Here is a 19,375-nt window from a genome sequence, read left to right on the forward strand (position 1 = left end):
GCAGTGCCCTGCCCATCTCGATGCCATCGTCAGTCCTACAAGAACAATGGTAGCACTTCTCTGCCCCACACCCATCCAGGCACCGGCGCCAGCACTGACGACGTGGCCCCGCCTATGGGCCCCAAAACATGGTTGTCTGCATGCCAAGAATCCAAGCGATTCTGCTGGGCCCCAGGAGTGCCCCAGACCCACACTGCTACCCCAATTCACTACAGCAAAAGAAAATATAGGGGGGTTATAATATATGTCACTCAACTGGAATGAAAACCAAGGCTGCCTACTGAATCGTCATCCAGAGACACATCTTCAGGAAAAAAACAAAAAACAAAAAACCTTCATCCACGAAAGGCACCATTTTTAAGGCAATGGAAAAAAATTATCAGCTAGATATACAAATATCAATGTAGAGACACAAGAAGGAATGCAATAAAATGTTTAATATCAGACTACAAAGAAAGGGAGGTTGGCAAAATGCCTGACAAAGAATTCAAAAGAATTATTATAAGACTATTCAAGAGAGTCTTATAAGACTATTCAAGAGAATAGTTATATATACTATAGTTATATATACTATATATACTGTATATACTATATAGTGTGTATATATAGTATGTACACTATATACTATATGTACACTATATACTATAAATACACTATATAATGTACTATATATATACTATAAATGAACTTAGGAAACCAATGCATGATATGAATGTGAAATTTAGCAAATAGAGATCTTGAGGGGAAAAACGAAAGCGGCCAGCACTGTGCACAGCAGGTTCAGCGCTGCGTGAGAAGCTGACATCCTGTATCCGCAGGCTAGGTGGGTCCCAGCTGCTCTGCTTCTAATCCTGCTTCCTGTGAACATGCCTGGGAAAGTAGCATGAGATGGCTCCAAGTACTTGGGTCTCCCTGTCTTTCTGTAACTTTGAATTTCAGTTAAATAAATCAATCTTTTTTTAAAAAATGTCTCATTATAAAGATAAGCCCAGGAACAGATGGCCTCACTGCCAAATTCCATCAAACTTTTTTTTAAAAATACCTCTTTCGGGTATTTCAGAAATCAGTGAGAAACCAACTCAGACTTCAGGGGTCCTCAAATTAGGATGTCTTCTGCAGACACCTCCTAACTGTGCCCCCATCTCCCACCGACACAGTCCACCCCTTCCTACTTCCTGTTCCATCGTGAGCTCAACACAAAGGGTGGGAGCGGTGCCCTGCGTGCTTGCACCCTGGTCCTTGTCCCCATTGCAAACCCACTCAGGCACAGCGCAGGGGGCACCCCAGCTGCTGGGCAGCTGCCTTCACCCAGCCCCTCGACTGTGGGCCCCCGGCTCCTGCTGGGAGCAGAGTTCGCTGAGGGCCAGGGGACTCAGTGAGTGCCTTCTTCTGAGTGCCCCATAGTGCACCATTCTCACCTCACCCCCCATTATCAAATTGTTATCTTGACTCCTTACGCAATTTTCTGTATTCATTGTTGACAGTGTGTTTAATTGTTTTAGCTTAACTTACTATCTCTTAGGCTTCCTGAACATTTTATCCCCCCCTTAAAAATAATCTTTTGTGTTTAACACTTTAATTTATAAGCATATCTAAATATTTATTTGTTTGTTTGAAAGAGTTACAGAGAAAGAGGGAGAGACAGAGAGAGAGAGGTCTTCCATCAGCTGGTTCACTTCCAGATGGCTGCAACAGCTAGGGCTTGGCCAGGCCCAAGTCAGAGCCAAGAGCTTCCTCCAGGTCCCCAACATGGGTAGCAGATGCCCAAACACTTGGGCCATCTTCCACTGCTTTTCCCAGGCCATAAGCAGGGAGCTCAATCAGAAGTGGTGCAGCCAGGATCGGTGCCCACATGGAATGCCACCATTACAAGCTATGCCACAATGTCCACTCCATAGTTTAAATATTCTTTTATTTCTTTTTAAAACTCATGTCTTTTACATTTTAACATTTCTTTTCTGTTGGTATTTTAACAGTTTTAATTTGGGTCTTCTTGTTCCAAGCAACTCATTTTACAAATTGTTTGGTATTTCTAATTAAAAAATAGAGAAACTCTATTCTTATAATCCTTTTATTTTTTTAATGTGGAAAACACACATAAAATGTACCTGCCATGTTAGCCATTCTTTTTTTTTTTTTTAATAAAGATTTATTTATTTATTTGAAAGGCAGAGTTACAGAGAGGCAGAGGCAGAGGCAGAGAGCGAGGTCTTCCATCTGCTGGTTCACTCCCCATATGGCCTCAACAGCTGGAGCTGCACTGTTCCAAAGCCAGGAGCCAGGAGCTTCTTCCCAGTCTCCCACGTGAGTGCAGGGGCCCAAGGACCCATCTTCCACTGCTTTCCCAGGAAAGGGCAGAGAGCTGGATTGGAAGTGGAGCAGCTGGGACTCGTACCGGCGCCCATATAGAATGCCAGCATGCAGGCGGTAGGCTTTACCTGCTATGCCACAGCACCGGCCCTGTTAGCCATTCTTAAACCTTATATAATGCAGTGGCATTAAGTGTATCCACAGTGTTCTGTAGCCACCACCATCACTCATCTCTGGAACATTTCGGCCTTCCAAACAGAAACTTGGTGCAGGATAAACACTGTCTCTGCCTCCACACCCCTCGCAAGCACTGCTCTACTGCGTGTCTCTCAGAATTTGCCTCTGCAGGAACCCTGTACAAATGGCATCTCACAATGCTTGTCCTTTCGTGTGCCTTTTCTGCCCTTCACTCTCAATTACCATTCTCAAACTGATTTGTATCATGCTGAGTTTTTACTCACTAGTTCACTTGCATTCTTAAACATTCTTCCATTTGTGTGTTTTCCTTCACCGTGCTGATGGGATTAACTCATAAGGGTGCCCTCCTGTTCTCCAGGTTCTTTCACCTTGTCTGCTTGGTGACCTTCAACAAAGCTTCTAATTCTTCCAGAGACATCTCCCTAGATGACCCAAGACACACGGATCAAAAATCCTTTCTGGAGACGGGTGTTGGTGCCTGCATGCCATATCTTGGTGCCTGGATCTGAGTCCCCACTCCTCTCCCAAGTCCAGTTTCCTGCTTGGATGCACCCCGGAAGCCAGTAGCTGATGCTTCAGGCACTTGGATCTCTGCCACCCCCACGGGAGACCCAGATGAAGCTCCTGGCTCTGGATTTTACTTGACCTGGCCAGGTCCTGGCTGTTGCAGTCATTAGGGGAGTGAACCAGTCGATCCTCTGTTTTTCTGCCTTTCTAATAAAAAATGAAAAAATAAAATCCTTCTCCAGGCATGAGCAAATTGCTCCTGCAGTCAGCATTCTGGCACAGCCTGGTGCTGCTGTCTGCTAGGACCCAGGGGCTCTCAGGGTCTCCTTCCCCCGCTTTCATCAGCAGCCTCTCCCTAACCCACGGGGTCAGTGGGAAGGCCCCATGGCTGCTGGCTTTAGCTTGGGCAGATCTCCAGTACCTGCTGACTGGAGCTGACAGATGAATACAGGAACCCTAGCACATTTCACACAAACAATGGGTAATTTTCTAGTAGGCCCAGTATCCCATGGGGCAGACTGACACTAACAAATCCCTTCTTATTCATCTGACATTGAGATTTAACTAGGAGTCCTGTTATTTGCCAAGTCTGGCAGCCTTGCTGTAAACATTACCCAGAATTCCACACTGCAGTCCACTCCACAGGTGGCTTTCCCTTCTCAGAAGCTTGGGAGGAAGGGGAGATAAGGATTAGCTCTAAAGAAAAACGCACCAGGCTGGGTTAATCTCTGATAACCTATCTACCAAAGGGAAATGAATTACAATTTAGGTCCGTGGCTAAATTGATAAACAGTCCCTGCAGTCAGAGTGCCGTGGACTCAGCTCGCTCACACCTGGGAACCCAGCGTGCCAGGGTCCAGCCTCGCATGGCCTTGGCGTTCGTCAGCACTCACAGAGGCAGATGTGTTCTTCTGAGGACCAGATGTGAGACAGGCACGCATGTATAAGAGGCCAGATTCTACCCTGCATTAAGTGGACTGAGTGTTGGTGCACTGACTGCTGGAAACCAGGTTTGGGGGAAGAGGAGGAGGGGCATAAGCTGGAGGAGAACCTGCTGCTCTATTGCCAGAGCTACAGTCCAGCTATCCAGGCCAGGGCCTCAGAAGAGCCCACGCAAATGCCTGAGAAAGTCGCCGTGAGACAACAGCCTGCCAGGAAGCAAGAGCAGGAAGCCAGGCTGCAGCCTCCGCCCCCTGCACACAGCAGCCCATGGGCAAGAGCTGCACGGCCAGAAATGCCCCTGGGCTACCGGCAGGGAGGGACGTGCGGAGCTGGGCAGAGACAGAGAGGGGCCCAGCTGGAGGTGAGAGACCTTTAACTGCTACCCAAATGGGGAACTTTTATTACCATACTTTTGCTTACTGAGTGGAGACTGGGTTTTCAGTGAAAAACAAGCAAGCAGGAGGAATGTAGGAGGAAAATTATTCCTCCCCACTGAGGGCGCTTCAAAAGGACAGAGGGAGACACAGTGGGCTCCTAGTGTTCACAGCAGCATTGCTCAGAAGGGCTCTAAATGTATTCAGTTATGTTCAACACACTGCCTACTGTAGGACTAGATATGTGGTACATGAAAATGTTCCATAAATTACAATGCATAATAAAAGGAATGTCCATGAACTTATCATCTGACTCAAGAGCTAGAAAAACAAGATTTTTGAAGCTGTGTCTCTTCTCCAAGACCATCTCCCTCAACAGGTAACTACTATTTTTGCAGTGCAAAAACTCATCAAGACCCAGCTGCTCACTTCTGATCCAGCTTCCAGCTAATATGCCTGGGAAGGCAGCAGAAGACGGCCCAAGTGCTTGGGTTCCTGTTATCCACATGGGAGGCCCAGGTGGAGTTCCTGGCTCCTGGCTTTGGCTTGGCCTAGACCTAGCTATTGCAGTCACTTGGGGAGTGAACCAGTAGAAGGAAGATCTCCCTCTGTTTCTCCCTCTGTCTCTGTTGCTCTGCCTTTCAAATAAAATGAATCTTTAAAAGAAAAACACACATACCAGCTACTGGCATCTATCTACTTTAATACCATATGGGTACATAGCCATCCCTAAGAAGCACATCTACCTTGGCGTGCTTCTGAACTTTACAGTGACGGACAGCAGAGATGAACCAAGAGTGTCCCCTAGAGGCCAACTAATGTTAGTTTTACTTTTTGATAATGGTTTCACCTTTCTCTGGTCCCCCACCACCATGTGTATCGAGTAAGTGGGTGAGGGAATAAGTGGATGAGGGCTATAAGCACGACTTCTGAGTCTGTAAACGTAAGAAAACAAGGTAGGTTAAAACCACCCAGCTCCCGAACAGTAACCATGTGGGCCACAGCTCCAGTTCAGCTTGGCTGAGCTTTCTAACAGCTGGTCAATCTAACGGCCACTCATGTGAGACACACAATGGATGCACTGAGACTCTCAGTACAAACACTCTGCCTTCTTCATCACTCTTCCCCCAGCCCCAGACGGCAGTGCGGTGGTCCCTAGAGGTCTTTGCTGGGGTGGGCAGAAACAGAAGCTGCTCTGGGGATGGAGGGGTCGAGCAGGTGGGGTCAAGCCTCCAAGAGGAAAGGGTAGGTGGGTTCTCAGATTAGGTGTGAATTAGGTCCTTAAGCACTGAATCCTGGCATGGCTCAGAAGCAGGGACAAAGGGTGCAGCCTCAGCTTGGGCTTCCTGCACCGCAAAACAAGATGCTCAAGGCCTGCCTTCCAAGGTGTGGGGAGAAAGCACTTTCACAGCGGTCCTGGCAGGGGTGGGTAACAGAGCAGCCTAATGGCTGCCTAAATGCTCTGGGCAAGGGCCTGGATGACTCAGCCTGGGCCAGGAGAGGGTCCCTCGCATCAGTCCTAACCAGGCCACAGGCTGCCCTGGCTTCCCTACAGATCCAGGATTTGAGACAGCCATCACTTCGTTTCTATTCGGAACACAAGAACCTCCCAATCTGTACAGTCACGCAGGTCCCAGCTGAGAGGGGCTCTCAGTCATGAACCCTTTCACTCTGCAGGCGGAGAGCCCCAAGTGGCTAACACCTTGCCAGCAATAGAGCAAAGGCCCAAGAGTCCACCCCTCCACCCCCACCCTGGGGACCAGCTCTTTCTCCCGTCTTCTGGGGTTAGCTCTTTCCTCATCTTCGCGGCTGCCTTCTGGAGGCCTCTGCGGCACACCCTGGGAGCTCTCACTGTGCGTGGAGGCAGGATCTACTCTTTCTGCCTCTTCCAGGAAGCCCTTTGAGGCCGGGACTGGCCCCTGCTGGCCCTGCTGCTGTGGGTTCGCCAAATTACAGTGAGGTGGCTTACATCTGCTCTGTGTACTCTGGGCAGAGACGCTCCTCCTACACACAACCCAGGCACGGGATTACAGCTTTATGTACATGACCTCATCTGCTACCTGGTCTGCACGATAATTTGTTCCCAACGTTGTAAATGCTGGCTTTGCAAGTGATGACCAATAGCCAGGGCTCTGATCTTGAAATCAAGAGGATGGGAAGAGGAAAGTCCACCAGAGAAGGCTGGTGGCCTTCTGCCCAGCCTACAGAGCCAGTCCCTGGGGCAGCTGGAGTGCGGCTGAGAGGGGGCACCCACCCTAACCAGATGACTGTCCACAAAGCCCACCCGGGGCTCTCAGCAGGCTGTGTTGTGCCGCTACAGACAGTCCATGTCCCCGCACCTGGAACTCTCAGGGAAGACACTGCACAGCTCCCCGCACCTCTCCCCATGAGAAACAATGACCCTCTACTACTTGCTTCACTGCAAGTCAATCAAAAGTTATTTATTTTCTTAAAAGTATAAAAACACATTTGAAAAAGGGACTCATTTCCAGTTGGAATGAAGACAGAGTATCACCATGACACGTAACCCGCGTGGGCGCGAGTCCGCCACGGATGAAGTTCTGCTCCCAAACCAGCGCTGGCTTTCATCAGCACCCATCCTGGGCTCTTTAGTGAATTATTGTTTGTGAATTACACATGGACAGAGTGAGCTTTATTTAAACCAGACTCATAAAAGTAGGGGTTGTACATCTCCGAGTTCACAAAATATAATAGGGCTCTAAGGAAAATAATCTTGTCAGTCCCAGGGGACTTTCCGCCCCAGGAGTTGATTGGTCACTTTCTGTGGAGGAAAAGAAAGGCAGGAAGGGAGTTAGGTACCCCAGGCAAGGGACACGGCCCGCCCCTCCTCGCCCCGCTCCCCCAGCCATGCTGCTGAAGAGGCTGCTGTGGCTCTACCCATATCTTGTTTACGCCACTCACTTTCAGAAACTCTAGTGATTAGCCACAAGAGACTTCCCGAAGGGTGCAGTTAAGATCCTCTACAATCAATAGCCACTACTTCTACACAGATGCAGAAATCGTAGGCCTGACAGACGAACCCACCCACCAAGCACGGGAGGGCCTGGTCCTGCCATGATGAGCAGTGGACAGGCCGTGCAGAGCCTGGGGCTCCGACCCCACCCGACTATGTGATGAACTGATCTTTCGGTTCCTGACTTTCCGAGTTCTCTGGGATACAGTGAGGGGTCTGGGGAGGGGATCAGTTGGTGGTAAGACCTGTGCCTATGAGGTTCTGGGACATGTAGCACCACTGCTGCCACCCTCCCACCCCACCCCACTCCGCCCCCCCGCCATCCACCCTGCCCCAAGCTGACAACTCTTATGCCACACTCAGACACCTTCCAGTTTACTTCAATAGTTCTAGAGGTATTTTACTCACTCATGAGGGGCAGAAAATCACCACTTGGAACTCTGGAACGAAAACCTGACAATTCTGATATCTGGGACTTTTCCACCATGTTCTCTAAATGCATTCTCCTGGGGGTGGAATTTGGCTTCATTCCAAATGCATGAACAGTAAGTGTCTTCCACATTTCAGCCCGAAGAGCTGAACCTGACCTGAAATCTAGCCACTGGTGCCTCACCTCTCTAGCTGCAGCACGTTTAAGTTCAGTCCACCCCTGAGCAGTTCTGAGGGAATGCTCCGACGGATCAGACACGTTTATCCGCGGCTCTCCTCCCGATACACCCAGTGCACCCCCTCCACGCACGGCAATGACTGACCTTTTTATACAGCTGGGCTCGCAGCCGGTACGTCTTATATTCCAGTCTCCTCTTCTCCTCTTCTCTCTTTTTCTGGACTTCTGGCAGCTGCTCATACATCCTTAGGGAAGGCACCAGTGCAGAGAGAGGCAGTCAGGAGGCTACCACACAGGGACACAAGATCTCTTCTCCCACCCCTGCCTGCATGCAGTGAAAATGCTGTAGAGGCCCTGCAGGAAATACTCATAGACCAGAGAAGGTAAAGAACCTCTCAAGGAACACATGCGGGCAAGTGCTTCCCCAGAGTCCAGCTCTCTCTTCTCCACCTCTCTGCTTCTCACCAGGACCTTCTCACCATGACACAGTTGAAAGAGAACTTGGACGGGGAGACCAAACGCTGGGCTCCACTCCCAGCTCTGACCTGATGCTGGGTTACTTCCCCGCTCTGGGCTGCTGTTTCCTAAACACCCAGAGTGACTAGATGATATCTAAGATTCCACTCGACTCTTTGACTCACATGAAAGTGGAGCACTAATGTAAAAGGGGCCAAATGAGAACTAAAGTTGAACAGAAGCACTCCAACAAAGATATTTCCGTGTCAAACTTGAGTCTCTCTCTGGAAGAGGGAGACTTAATACACCTATGTTTGAAGCACTGAGATCTTATCGAAGACGCCTCTCTCTTCCTGTGAGCATGCTTCACAAGTCTCTACAGCAAGAACTCCTCCCACAGAGGTGTCACCAGTAGCCACAGTGAACAACAGATAATTATTCCAAATTAAATTCTGTGAAGAGTTAGAATGAATGAAGTATCACTTCTCCAATTTTGAGGACTTAGGACTCCTAAAAATTGAGAATTCCATTGTAGGGTTTATCTGTTAATACTACATTAAAAATTAAACTTAAATATATTTTAATTCATTTAAACATAACAATAATTCTATTACCCGATAAGTAACCTTTTTTTTTAAAAAAAATAAAAAAGGATTTATTTATTTATTTGAAAGGCAGAGTAATATAGTGTTACTTTTGTTTAATGGAATTTATGTATTGAAAACACAAACACACACACACACAACAAAAGAAAGACAGAGTTATAGAGACAGAGAGGGAGAGTGGGAGAGATCTTTCACCCACTGGTATACCCTGCAAATGGCCGCAACAGCCAGAGCTGGGCTGGTCTGAAGCCAGGAGCCAGAAGCTTCTTCTGAGTCTCCCCTGTAGGTGCAGGGGCCCAAGGACTTGGGCCATCCTCCCCTGCTTTCCCAGGCCATAGCAGAAAGCTGGATTGGAAGCAGGGCAGCTGGGATGCCGGTATTGCAGGCAGCGGCTTTAGCCACCATGCCATAATGCTGGCCCGTAACCTTTTTTTTTTTCCTGAGTAAACTATAAGGACATTTTCCAAAACAAATTTTACATTTACCACAAATCTTATTAATATCTGGTTTATAGAAGACAGCTTGATTTATTTCTGCTTCTGTGTTACGTCTGCTGTTATATGTTGTTCTAGCTCAAGCATGCATTTAAAAAATCCAGCTTATACACTTTTAGAACTGGAAAATTCAGGAGTACTTTAATGTTCTTTTCAGCTAACTGCTGATCTTTGATGTGACACCAAAACTTGACAAGGGGTAGTTTCCTAAAAACTACTTACAAGGGGCCAGCTGTGTGGCATAATAGGTAGGCCTCCACCTGTGGCGCCAGCATCCCATGTGTACTGGTTTGAGTTCTGGCTGCTCCATTTCTGATCCAGCTCCCTGCTGATGGCCTGGGAGAATAGTGGAGGATGGCCCAAGTGCTTGGGCCCCTGCGCCTGTGACTGGAGGAAGCTTCTGGCTCCTGGCTTTGGATATAGCCCAGCTTCGGCCATTGTGGCCATTTGTGGAATGAAGTAGTAAAGGAAGTCCTCTCTATCTAGCTCTGCCTCTCAAATAAATAAATATATTAAAAAAAAAAAAAACTTGGCTGCAAGGTAGAATCTGAAATCTTACCAATGAAATTTTTATACCCTATATTACATAAATATACCAATCTGTCTTGCACTTTGAATGGATATTTTATCTGTGCCTGATTTTATAGCACCAAGCAACAATTATTTGGAAAATTCTAGTCCACCGAGTTATGCAGCTCTTCCAAATGTCGACAAATTCACTTACAATACATGAAAAACATTGTAACATGTGTTACTGTCCCTGCTGATCTTATCACGAAAGCCTAATCTCATAGTGGTAGATACCGGTTTTCTAGAATTCTATTCTTTGCTTGATAGCTCAGATTTCTCTTTGGCAATAAATATTATCAGCAGTTTCCCCTGAAGTGATGGACTCACTTCTTCCTTTTCAAGAAAATGTCAGTTATACCCCCAAGTCAGAATAATCAGTTCATCTGTCATTCTCTCAAGTGAAAGTCGTGCTCCATGACAGAGGCAGCTAGTTCAGCTCATTCCACTGGCCATGGCACAAGAGCTTTCCCCCAAAACAGTCATCCTGGGCGTACAGCAGAAGCACTGTATGTGCCCCCACATTCCTGGCACGTGGCTGTGTGGAGCACAATGCCTGCCAGACTGGCACAGTTTGGTGTCCTGGTCTTGAACAGTGTGAACGCACCAGCAGGTTTGCTCTCCCCTCCTCCACTGCATCTACATAGCTAGTGCCAACGTCACCGTAGTGAAAAAGGCATGTGACATTCTCGTATGATTTGGAAGTCAGTTTTGACCTTGCAAATCCTCGGAAAGGATCTTACTGACTGCTGGAGTCCATGGATCACTCTCTGAGAACCACGGGATTAAAGCATCCCTTAATTACCTGTAACTTCCCAACTGGAGAGTAAAAGCAAGATTTCAAAAGAACTGCTTAAATCTCGTAAGATAAATTGTTTTCAAGAATCACCACTTCAGAAGCATGATGCCAACAACAAACTGTTCTTATTAAAGCAAGGAATCTCTAAGAGGTAACTCTTAATCTCATGATCAATAAATGCAGATCTCTAATTAATGAGTAGCTAAATCCTTGTAATGGCATAAAAATAAAAGGATATAAGGCAAAAATTAGATTTTTTAACTTCGTACTTCTGCTTAGATCTTTTTCCCAGAAGCAATCATTATTATCTTTTTCTCTGTGTCTTCCAGAGCTACTCTATTCACATAAAAGGATACAAATCCATATACACTCAAACACTTCTTTTTAAAGACCACAAATGGCAGCAATGAACACGTCCTTCGGAATCTTGACTCTTTTTTAAAGCTTTACTTAATGAGTCTGGGAGAGCGCTCCTTATCCGCTCCATTGGATAAATGCCTAAGAATGAGACTGCTGAGATAGTGTGGCCCTAGATAAATATTTACTTTTATTTTAAAATATTCTTTATTATGTTTAGTGTTCTAGCAAATGTGAGCCAAAAGTACACATATTAGTGAGGATTCTTTTCATCATTTATATGCCAGTCAATCACACCATCAGCAGCTATCTATCTATTTTTCTTTTCAAGAGCCATTAGTGAGAAACCACTTTCACAACTCGCTGTTTCATATTTTAACTTGAGCATAATGCCTTTATTCTGGGGAGCAAGCAAGTGCTCCTGACCACTTGGTGGCCTGATTTATACTTTTAAAATGACGCCTGGTCCTTTGGTCTTACCGTTTAGATCTCTGAATCATCTCCTTCTTCCCAATAGGCTTGGTCTTCTGGGCAGCCAGGAACACTAGGCAGGAGGGAAGGAGGATGTCAGAGGACAGTGACTTAATAAGGAAGGGCGTGGCGGTCAAGAGCTGTGAGAAGGGGCTGCTGGATGTTGTGCCCTTGACCTAATAAGCTAGGAGGTAAGGCCAAACCCAAGTAAGATGACAGTGACTGTGACAGCAGCCTAAGTCCCCTGAAGACATGGCACCTTGGAGCACAGATCTGTTCCAATTAAAAACCTGACCAATCTATAGGTAAGATTTATAGGTAAGGCTGTAATGAAGGCATTGGGTAGTATTTTATAGTTTTTATAGCTTTCCTATCTTATGTTATTGAGCTGTTACACTTTGTGTAATTGTTAAGAGCACAGATTTTGGAGCCAGCCCACCTGGGTTCTTTCACTTATCAGGGGTATAATCTTGGGCAAGGCACTTCATCTCTCTCTGTCTCTGCTCTCTCTCTGTAAAACAGGGCTCTCAGTGGTCCCTACTTTAGAGAGGTACTGTAAGCATTACCTGAGAACAGGGTCTGGGTAAGACACAATGCTATATAAGTGTTTATTACTATTATTACTATGATATGATTATTATTATCATCACCCTGTAGGGTACAGTAGCCTGCAATCAGTCCTCCTTTAAAGAAAAAAAAAGTTATACTTTTGGAATCAACTTGCTTGCAGACACACAGCTGGTTTATAAGAAGTCATTCTCTGTCAGCGCCGTGGCTCACTAGGCTAATCCTCCACCTTGTGGCACCGGCACACCAGGTTCTAGTCCCGGTCGGGGCGCCGGATTCTGTCCTGGTTGCCCCTCTTCCAGGCCAGCTCTCTGCTGTGGCCAGGGAGTGCAGTGGAGGATGGCCCAGGTGCTTGGGCCCTGCACCCCATGGGAGACCAGGATAAGTACCTGGCTCCTGCCACCGGATCAGCGCAGTGCGCCGGCCGCAGCGGCCACTGGGGGTTGAACCAATGGAAAAAGGAAGACATTTCTCTCTGTCTCTCTCTCTCACTGTCCACTAAAAAAAAAAAAAAAAAAAAAAGTCATTCTCACTGCACACTCCTGTTTTTAAGAGGCAATGAAGGGTGTTGGCACTGTGGTATAGCGGGTAAAACTGCCGCTTACAGTGCCGCCATCACATATCTGCATCAGTTTGAGACCCGGTTGCTCCACTTCCAATCCAGCTCTCAGCTATGGCCTGGGAAGGCAGAAGATGGTCCAAGTGCTTGGGCCCCTGCACCTGCATGGGAGACCTGGAAGAAGCTCCTGGCTTCTGCCTTCGGGTCAGCACAGCTCAGGCCATTGTGGCCATCTAGGAAATGAACCAGTAGATGGAAGACCTCTCTCCCCCTCTCTCTCTCTGCCTCTCTGTAACTCTGCCTTTCAAATAAATAAATAAATCTTTAAAAAAAAAAAAAAAGAAGAAGAAGAAGAGGAGGCTACAGGCTACAAGGCTACAGGAACTGGGCTTACCTGGGCTTTGAGAGTCCTGAGAGCTGACTGCAGCAAGGTCTGCTAGCTAAGGAGATTTGAGTCTGGGCAAACTTTCTGTCCATCTGCCTGGCCTGACCTTTAGCAGTGCTCCACAGCATAGCAGCAGCCTTGCCTGCTCCTCTCACTAAGGGAAAAGTGAAAAGCAGGCCTACCTCTCTCGGGCAGTGGGGCCGGGGCATTGAACAGCGCATGCCGCTCACTCTGCAACACATTCTGCAGCTTCCGTTCCTGCACAATTAGCCTCAGGCGCTTTATCCGCTCCCCAGAGCGGGAGATGAAGTCAGGTCTGTGGAGCTGCAGTGCTTCCTAAGGAGGAAAGAAAAAGCCCCCAACTCACATTAACGATATAGGCTATTCGCCAACACCTAGTGAAACAGCACCTGCCCAGCAGGTTTGTACAGTCTGTTTCTAAGGCTGAGAACACATCAAGGGGTGGAAGACACTCTGATAGCTCTCTGCTCCAGCAGGGAAACCAAAGAGGTGCCTCTGAAGGAAGCCAAGAACTAAGACTGTGGCAACTACAATTCTCCCAAATGTTGATGAGATACAGTCAAGTCCAGTGTGCTCTGAAATCCCTCCTCAAACAAATACATATTAAACAACATTTCCTTTAGCCCCCAAGGGACATATAAGAGGGTCGGTGCCTTCTGAATCTCGTATAGGCAGGTATCTATAAATTCGATGGGCAGTGCCATAATCCTCCTTTCTGTTGCCTTGTCTCCAGACCCTGAGGGAGCTGCACTGTAAGAGTAAGGCAGCCACTGGATTAATGGTGACAAATCAAGCCCTTATGTAGTATAAACAGATCAACTGCAGAAGTGCTAGACAAGAGGGTTGTAGGACTGAAGCTCAGAATGACAAGTCACAGATAAAACTCCCTTCGCACCTTGCTCTCCACCCGCTTCCCCACACCCCAACATACAGCAAAAGTTAACTTGATGTCACTGCACCTGTAGAGTTGCTCTCACAAACGGCCTTGGTGTGTCCCGACCATGATCTTGGCTTGGGCCTGCCAGTAACCCCCAATCGGCCACACGCTGTCCCTGCCAGTTCTGTTCCCGCAGCGGTTCCCTCCAGGGTTTGATTTTGGTTATTGGTTCAAACCAGGAGACACCGGGGCCACAAATCTTGGGCAGGTTTTCCTTCTTAGATTCAAACTTCACATCTTCCACAGGAACAAACCATGAAACTCCTACAGGAAATATTTTTAAGAAGTAAAAATGATTTTTCAGTTTTTAAACCCTGCTCTGCTCTCATCAAAGACATGTAAATAGCAGACTTTTGGAGGACTCAGTGGTCAGCCCTCGAGTCTGTCTTAATTTCAGGTGTGAGTCTGGACACCTTGGAAATTTGCTAAGGTGGTGATTGATGGAGGTGGGGGTCAACACAAAGTTATTCAAAAACAAAAAATCTTAGCACGAGACCTAATTCATCAGTATTTCTGCTACAAAAGCTGTAATCAGAAACTGACCTTCACAGCAATTCTGTTTGCTCTTCCTTAACTTTTTGTCTCCAAGATAATTGGCAAAGAGCATCTTTTCCTCAATTTTTTCTTCTGACCAGGAAGTCACGTCACTATCCTCTTCTAATCTGGCTTCGCTAGAACTTGGAGTCGGGAAAGTCACGCCAACGTCTCGAGTGTGTTTTCTGGTACCATTCACAATCTCCAAGTGACCTGAGGGCAGAGACCACGGGTGTTTCTCAAGTTGGCCAGTGAACCTTGTTCAGTGCTTCAAAGACAAGCCTTGTCTGGTTACAGGAAGAGAGAGAAGGGAGGATGCACACCCAGAGAAGGAGGGAGAAAGGCAGGGAGATGGTGGAGGAGAAAAAAAAATGAAGGTTTGGATTTCTAAGTGAGTTTAGATATTGTAGAGAAACAGGAATAAAAAGAGACTCAAAGGGTAGAGGACTTCAGTTCTGATCCCAAGGCAGAAAAAAAAAAAGACACCCAGCTATGGAAGAGGTTGAGAGAGGTAAAGACAAGACTTGAGCAGGGTGAAAAAAAATCAAGAGAAAATCTTATTTTTGTCTTATAAGATCAAAAGATACAGGAAGACAAACTGAAAAGCCTTCTCCCCACTTCTTGTTCTCCATCTACTGTCTCACAACTCCGTCAGAGACCAGGAAATTATCTCTGCACATTCAAGCAATTCTTCATCATTTTTTAAAAGCACAAAATACGCATAGTTGTATAACGGATGCTGTTCCGTAACTTGACTTTTATTATATTGGAGATCTTTCAGAGAGAGCTTCCTTATTCTATATAGGATTTCATTATATTTCTGTATAATAATTTATTTAATCATTCAGTTATTGATGGACATCTAAGTTGATTTCAATTTTCAGCTATAACACTCATTAATACTTCAATGGTTAAACACTTGTCATTTTGCACAAAGGCAAGTATATCTAAGGCTAAATTCCACATATGCACAGTGTATCTAGAGGACAAACTGCAAAAATAGAAGTGCAAGGTCAAAGTAATTTTGACAGAAACTGCCAAATTACCTTTCACAGAGGTTGTATCAAGTTATACTCGCACTCAATGTATGAGGGTACTCACTTCTCTACACTCTGCCCACAAACTTGGATTTTTTTGCCACTCTTATATGTGAAAAATGACATTTGGATACACAGTTTTATGCTTCATTTCTTTCATTATGAGTAATGCTGAGTATCTTATGTATTTAAGAGACATTTCTATTTCAGTGGAAAAGTTTAAACACAAGTAATTTACCTGCTTGTACGCCCTTGTTTAACATGTGTACATTTTGCTTGTTGCAAATGGTAGAGTTTGAGCTCAAGAAAGTACCGGCAGAAGATGAAACAGAGTCAGAAGAAATCATCTGGTTTTCCTCCTGGAAAACAAGAGAGATCCTGCTATTGTCACCTCAATCAACTGCACAGTTACCTGTAGGATAAGCAAGCTTACAAGGCTCCAAGAGCCCTTTCTCATCCAATTCACATTGCTGAGATGCAGCTGGGAGAAGCTGGTGAACAATGTGAACATGCTGCCTTGCATCTGCCACAGAGGGAATGCTGGTATAGGTGGATCAGGCTGGGGGTGTTAAGATGGGTAATCAAATATAAGGCTGGGGCCGGCACCATGGCATCCCATATGGGTGCCGGGTTCTAGTCCCAGTTGCTTGTCTTCCGGTCCAGCTCTCTGCTGTGGCCCAGGAGGGCAGTGGAGGATGGCCCAGGTGCTTGGGTCCCTGCACCCGCATGGGAGACCAGGAAGAAGCACCTGGCTCCTGGCTTCGGATCGGTGCAGCTCCGACCGAAGCGGCCATTTAGGGGGTGAACCAACGGAAGGAAGACCTTTCTGTCTGTCTAACTCTATCTGTCAAATAAAAAAAAAAAAAAAATAAGGCTGGGTATTTCCAGGGCTTGGAAACGCTGAAGCGGATACTAGCCAAGCATTACCCTGTGCATCCTGAATGGAATTCTAAATTGGTATCTGCATACAATTGTTTAAAACATTTCTTTATTTGAAAGGCAGTGTTACAGGGAAGGGAGAGCCAGAGAAAGAGATATCTTCCATTCACTGGTTTACTCCCCAAACTGGGCCAGGCCAAAGCCAGGAGCCTGGAACTCCATTCAGGTCAAGAACATGGGCCATCTTCGTTCCTTTCCCAGGTACATTTAGCAAGGAGCTGGATTGGAAATAGAACAGCTAGAACTCTAACTGGCTTCCATATGGGATGCTAGCATTGCAGTCTGAGGCTCAAATTGCTGTGCCACAATGCTGGCCCCAGGTACCTGCATGTAATTTTGATGTAAGATAAAGGCTGAAGATAGCTAAAGAAAGTGATGTGCTACAGAAAGTACTCTCCAGTAAGAACAAACTCACCTACACAAGACCTAAATGTTAGAAAGAATAAAATAAAATGTTAGAGAATGGGGCAGGCATTTGCCCTGGCATTTGGGACACCTGCATTCCCCACCAGAGTACCTGGGTTTGAGTCCAGGCTCTGCTTCCACTTCCAGCTTCCTGCTAATGAGTATCCTGGGAAGCAGCAGGTGATGGCTCAAGGACTTGAGTCCCTAGCACAAGAACCTGGATTGAGTTCTTGGCTTTTGGCTTCAGCCCGGCCCAGCCCTGGCTGTGTGGGCACTTGGGGAGTGAGCCAGAGGAAGAGCTCTCTGTCTGCGACATTAATGGGGGTGTGCCCGATGGTAATACACCATGCCTTCTCTGCAGCTGTGAAAGAGAGACAGAAGGCACTCTCGGAAACAAAAATGGACTGCCTTTCAAGATAATATTTTCAAATACAAAAAGCAAACTGTGTTGCTCTTTTTTGTGAAAAGGGATGAATACACGTGGAGGTGTTTGCTTTTTTATGTATGAAAGTTTTCTGAAAAAAAAATCTAGATTGGAAAGAAATAAAACTGCTTTTATTTGCAAATTACATGATCCTTTCCATAGAAAATACTAAGGATTCCACAAAGAAGTACTAGAATTAATAAATTAGTCAGGCTCTAGAATATAAGATCTGAAAAGTAATATATTTCTGTATCTAGCAATGAGCAATCTAAAAATAAAATTAAGGAACAATTCCTTCTCAAGAGCACCAAAAACAATAAGACATTTAGGAATAAAGTTAATAAAAGAAGTTCAAGATTTCACACCGCAAACCACAAAACACAACGGGGATAAATTAAAGGTCTACAGGTCTGGTGAGATGCTGCACATAAGTGGACTGGAAGACGCAAAATCGTTAACGATGGCAATCCTCCTCAAATTCTACCAGAATCTGAAGGCATTTTTAAAGAAACTCACAAGCTGATCTACATGGAAATAAAAAGGACAAGAGCCAAAATTTATTGAAAACAAAGAACAAAGAGGGAGAATGTATGTTTCCAGATTTAAAAACTTGCTATAAATCTACAGTAATTAAGATATTGTTGTAGGCCAGCACCGCGGCTCACTAGGCTAATCCTCCGCCTTGCGGCGCCAGCACACCGGGTTCTAGTCCCGGTCGGGGCGCTGGATTCTGTCCCGGTTGCCCCTCTTCCAGGCCAGCTCTCTGCTGTGGCCAGGGAGTGCAGTGGAGGATGGCCCAAGTCCTTGGGCCCTGCACCCCATGGGAGACCAGGAGAAGCACCCGGCTCCCGCCATCGGATCAGCGCGGTGCACCATCCGCAGCGCGCCAGCCACGGCAGTCATTGGAGGGTGAACCAATGGCAAAGGAAGACCTTTCTCTCTGTCTCTCTCTCTCTCACTGTCCACTCTGCCTGTCAAAAAAAAAAAAAAAAAAAAAAAAAATCTCTGAAAATCTTCAAGAAAGTGGTAACACCCACTGTCTCTGGAAAGATCTCGCTAGTGCCTGGGGCATAAGAGCAGAAAAGGCATTCTTTATCAAATCCTATTTTACATACTTTTAATTTTTTACCCTGTGATTATATTACCAGTTTAGGAAATGAGAACAAAACCACAACTTTGGAGGAAGGTCGCAGGAAATAAAGATTTCAGCAGGAAGAGGATGAGATTGGCCTTCCTGTACTCACAGAGTTTCAGAATTACAACACAAGTACATTTCGGATCTTTTAAGTCAAAACCTTTGGTTATCTGGAGCCTTGGACAAATGGCATGAGTGCTGTGAACAGGGAGGGGGTGGGGGAGCCACTGAAGCTGAGGCTGAGGTCTCCGTTCCTGCAGATGCAGAGGGGTTGACGCCATAGGAGAGGGTAAGACCACAGGTCTCCTGTGGTCCCTTCCAAGCCTGGGACTCTGTAAAGTGCACAACCAGCCACAGCATGCTTGACAACAAAACGTATTCCCTCAACAAAATGTATTTATTTAGTCTTCTAGGATAGGGAAAATGAAAAGGACAGATCAAAACAAGCACTCACTATGATATAGAGAAGTTGGAGCCCTCATACATTACTGATGGGGATGTAAAATAGTACAGGACTTTGGAAAACGCTCTGGTTATTCCTCAAATCACTGAACATGGCGTTACCACATGATTGAAAAATTGTAATCCTGGGTATATATCCAAGTGAAATGAAAACAAAAAACAAACACACCATGAACGTTTATAGCAGTTTTGTTCATGATAATAAAGTATAAAAAAACCCAAACGATTGTGAATTGATGAATAAATAAAATATGGTATAGTCACACAATAGGTTTTTTTTAACTTGGCCATAAAAAGGAACAGGTGGAT

At 46.0% G+C, this 19,375-nt stretch overlaps 1 protein-coding gene across 9 annotated transcripts in view; it reads right to left on the minus strand.

Annotated features, from left to right (window-relative positions):
* Nucleotides 1-6,746: 6,746 nt before the first annotated feature.
* ALMS1 (ALMS1 centrosome and basal body associated protein) overlaps nt 6,747-19,375 on the minus strand; it is a 171,111-nt gene continuing 158,482 nt past the window's right edge. For 7 of the 9 annotated variants that reach the window (XM_089327538.1, XM_089327536.1, XM_089327535.1 and 4 more), the window contains 7 exons: nt 15,940-16,060; nt 14,674-14,877; nt 14,153-14,394; nt 13,355-13,508; nt 11,671-11,734; nt 8,058-8,157; nt 6,747-7,113 (listed from right to left, as the gene is read on the minus strand). In XM_089327538.1, the coding sequence (XP_089183664.1) occupies nt 7,069-7,113; nt 8,058-8,157; nt 11,671-11,734; nt 13,355-13,508; nt 14,153-14,394; nt 14,674-14,877; nt 15,940-16,060 (930 nt within the window). In that variant the 3' untranslated portion in view covers nt 6,747-7,068. Of the gene's footprint in view, nt 7,114-8,057; nt 8,158-11,670; nt 11,735-13,354; nt 13,509-14,152; nt 14,395-14,673; nt 14,878-15,939; nt 16,061-19,375 lie in introns of those variants that run through there. The other 2 variants (XR_016230267.1, XR_016230269.1) reach the window with 2 other exon arrangements.

Source organism: Oryctolagus cuniculus, chromosome 2, assembly GCF_051225735.1.
Source record: "Oryctolagus cuniculus isolate XC-2025 breed Fujian yellow rabbit chromosome 2, ASM5122573v1, whole genome shotgun sequence".
Lineage (NCBI taxonomy): Eukaryota > Metazoa > Chordata > Mammalia > Lagomorpha > Leporidae > Oryctolagus > Oryctolagus cuniculus.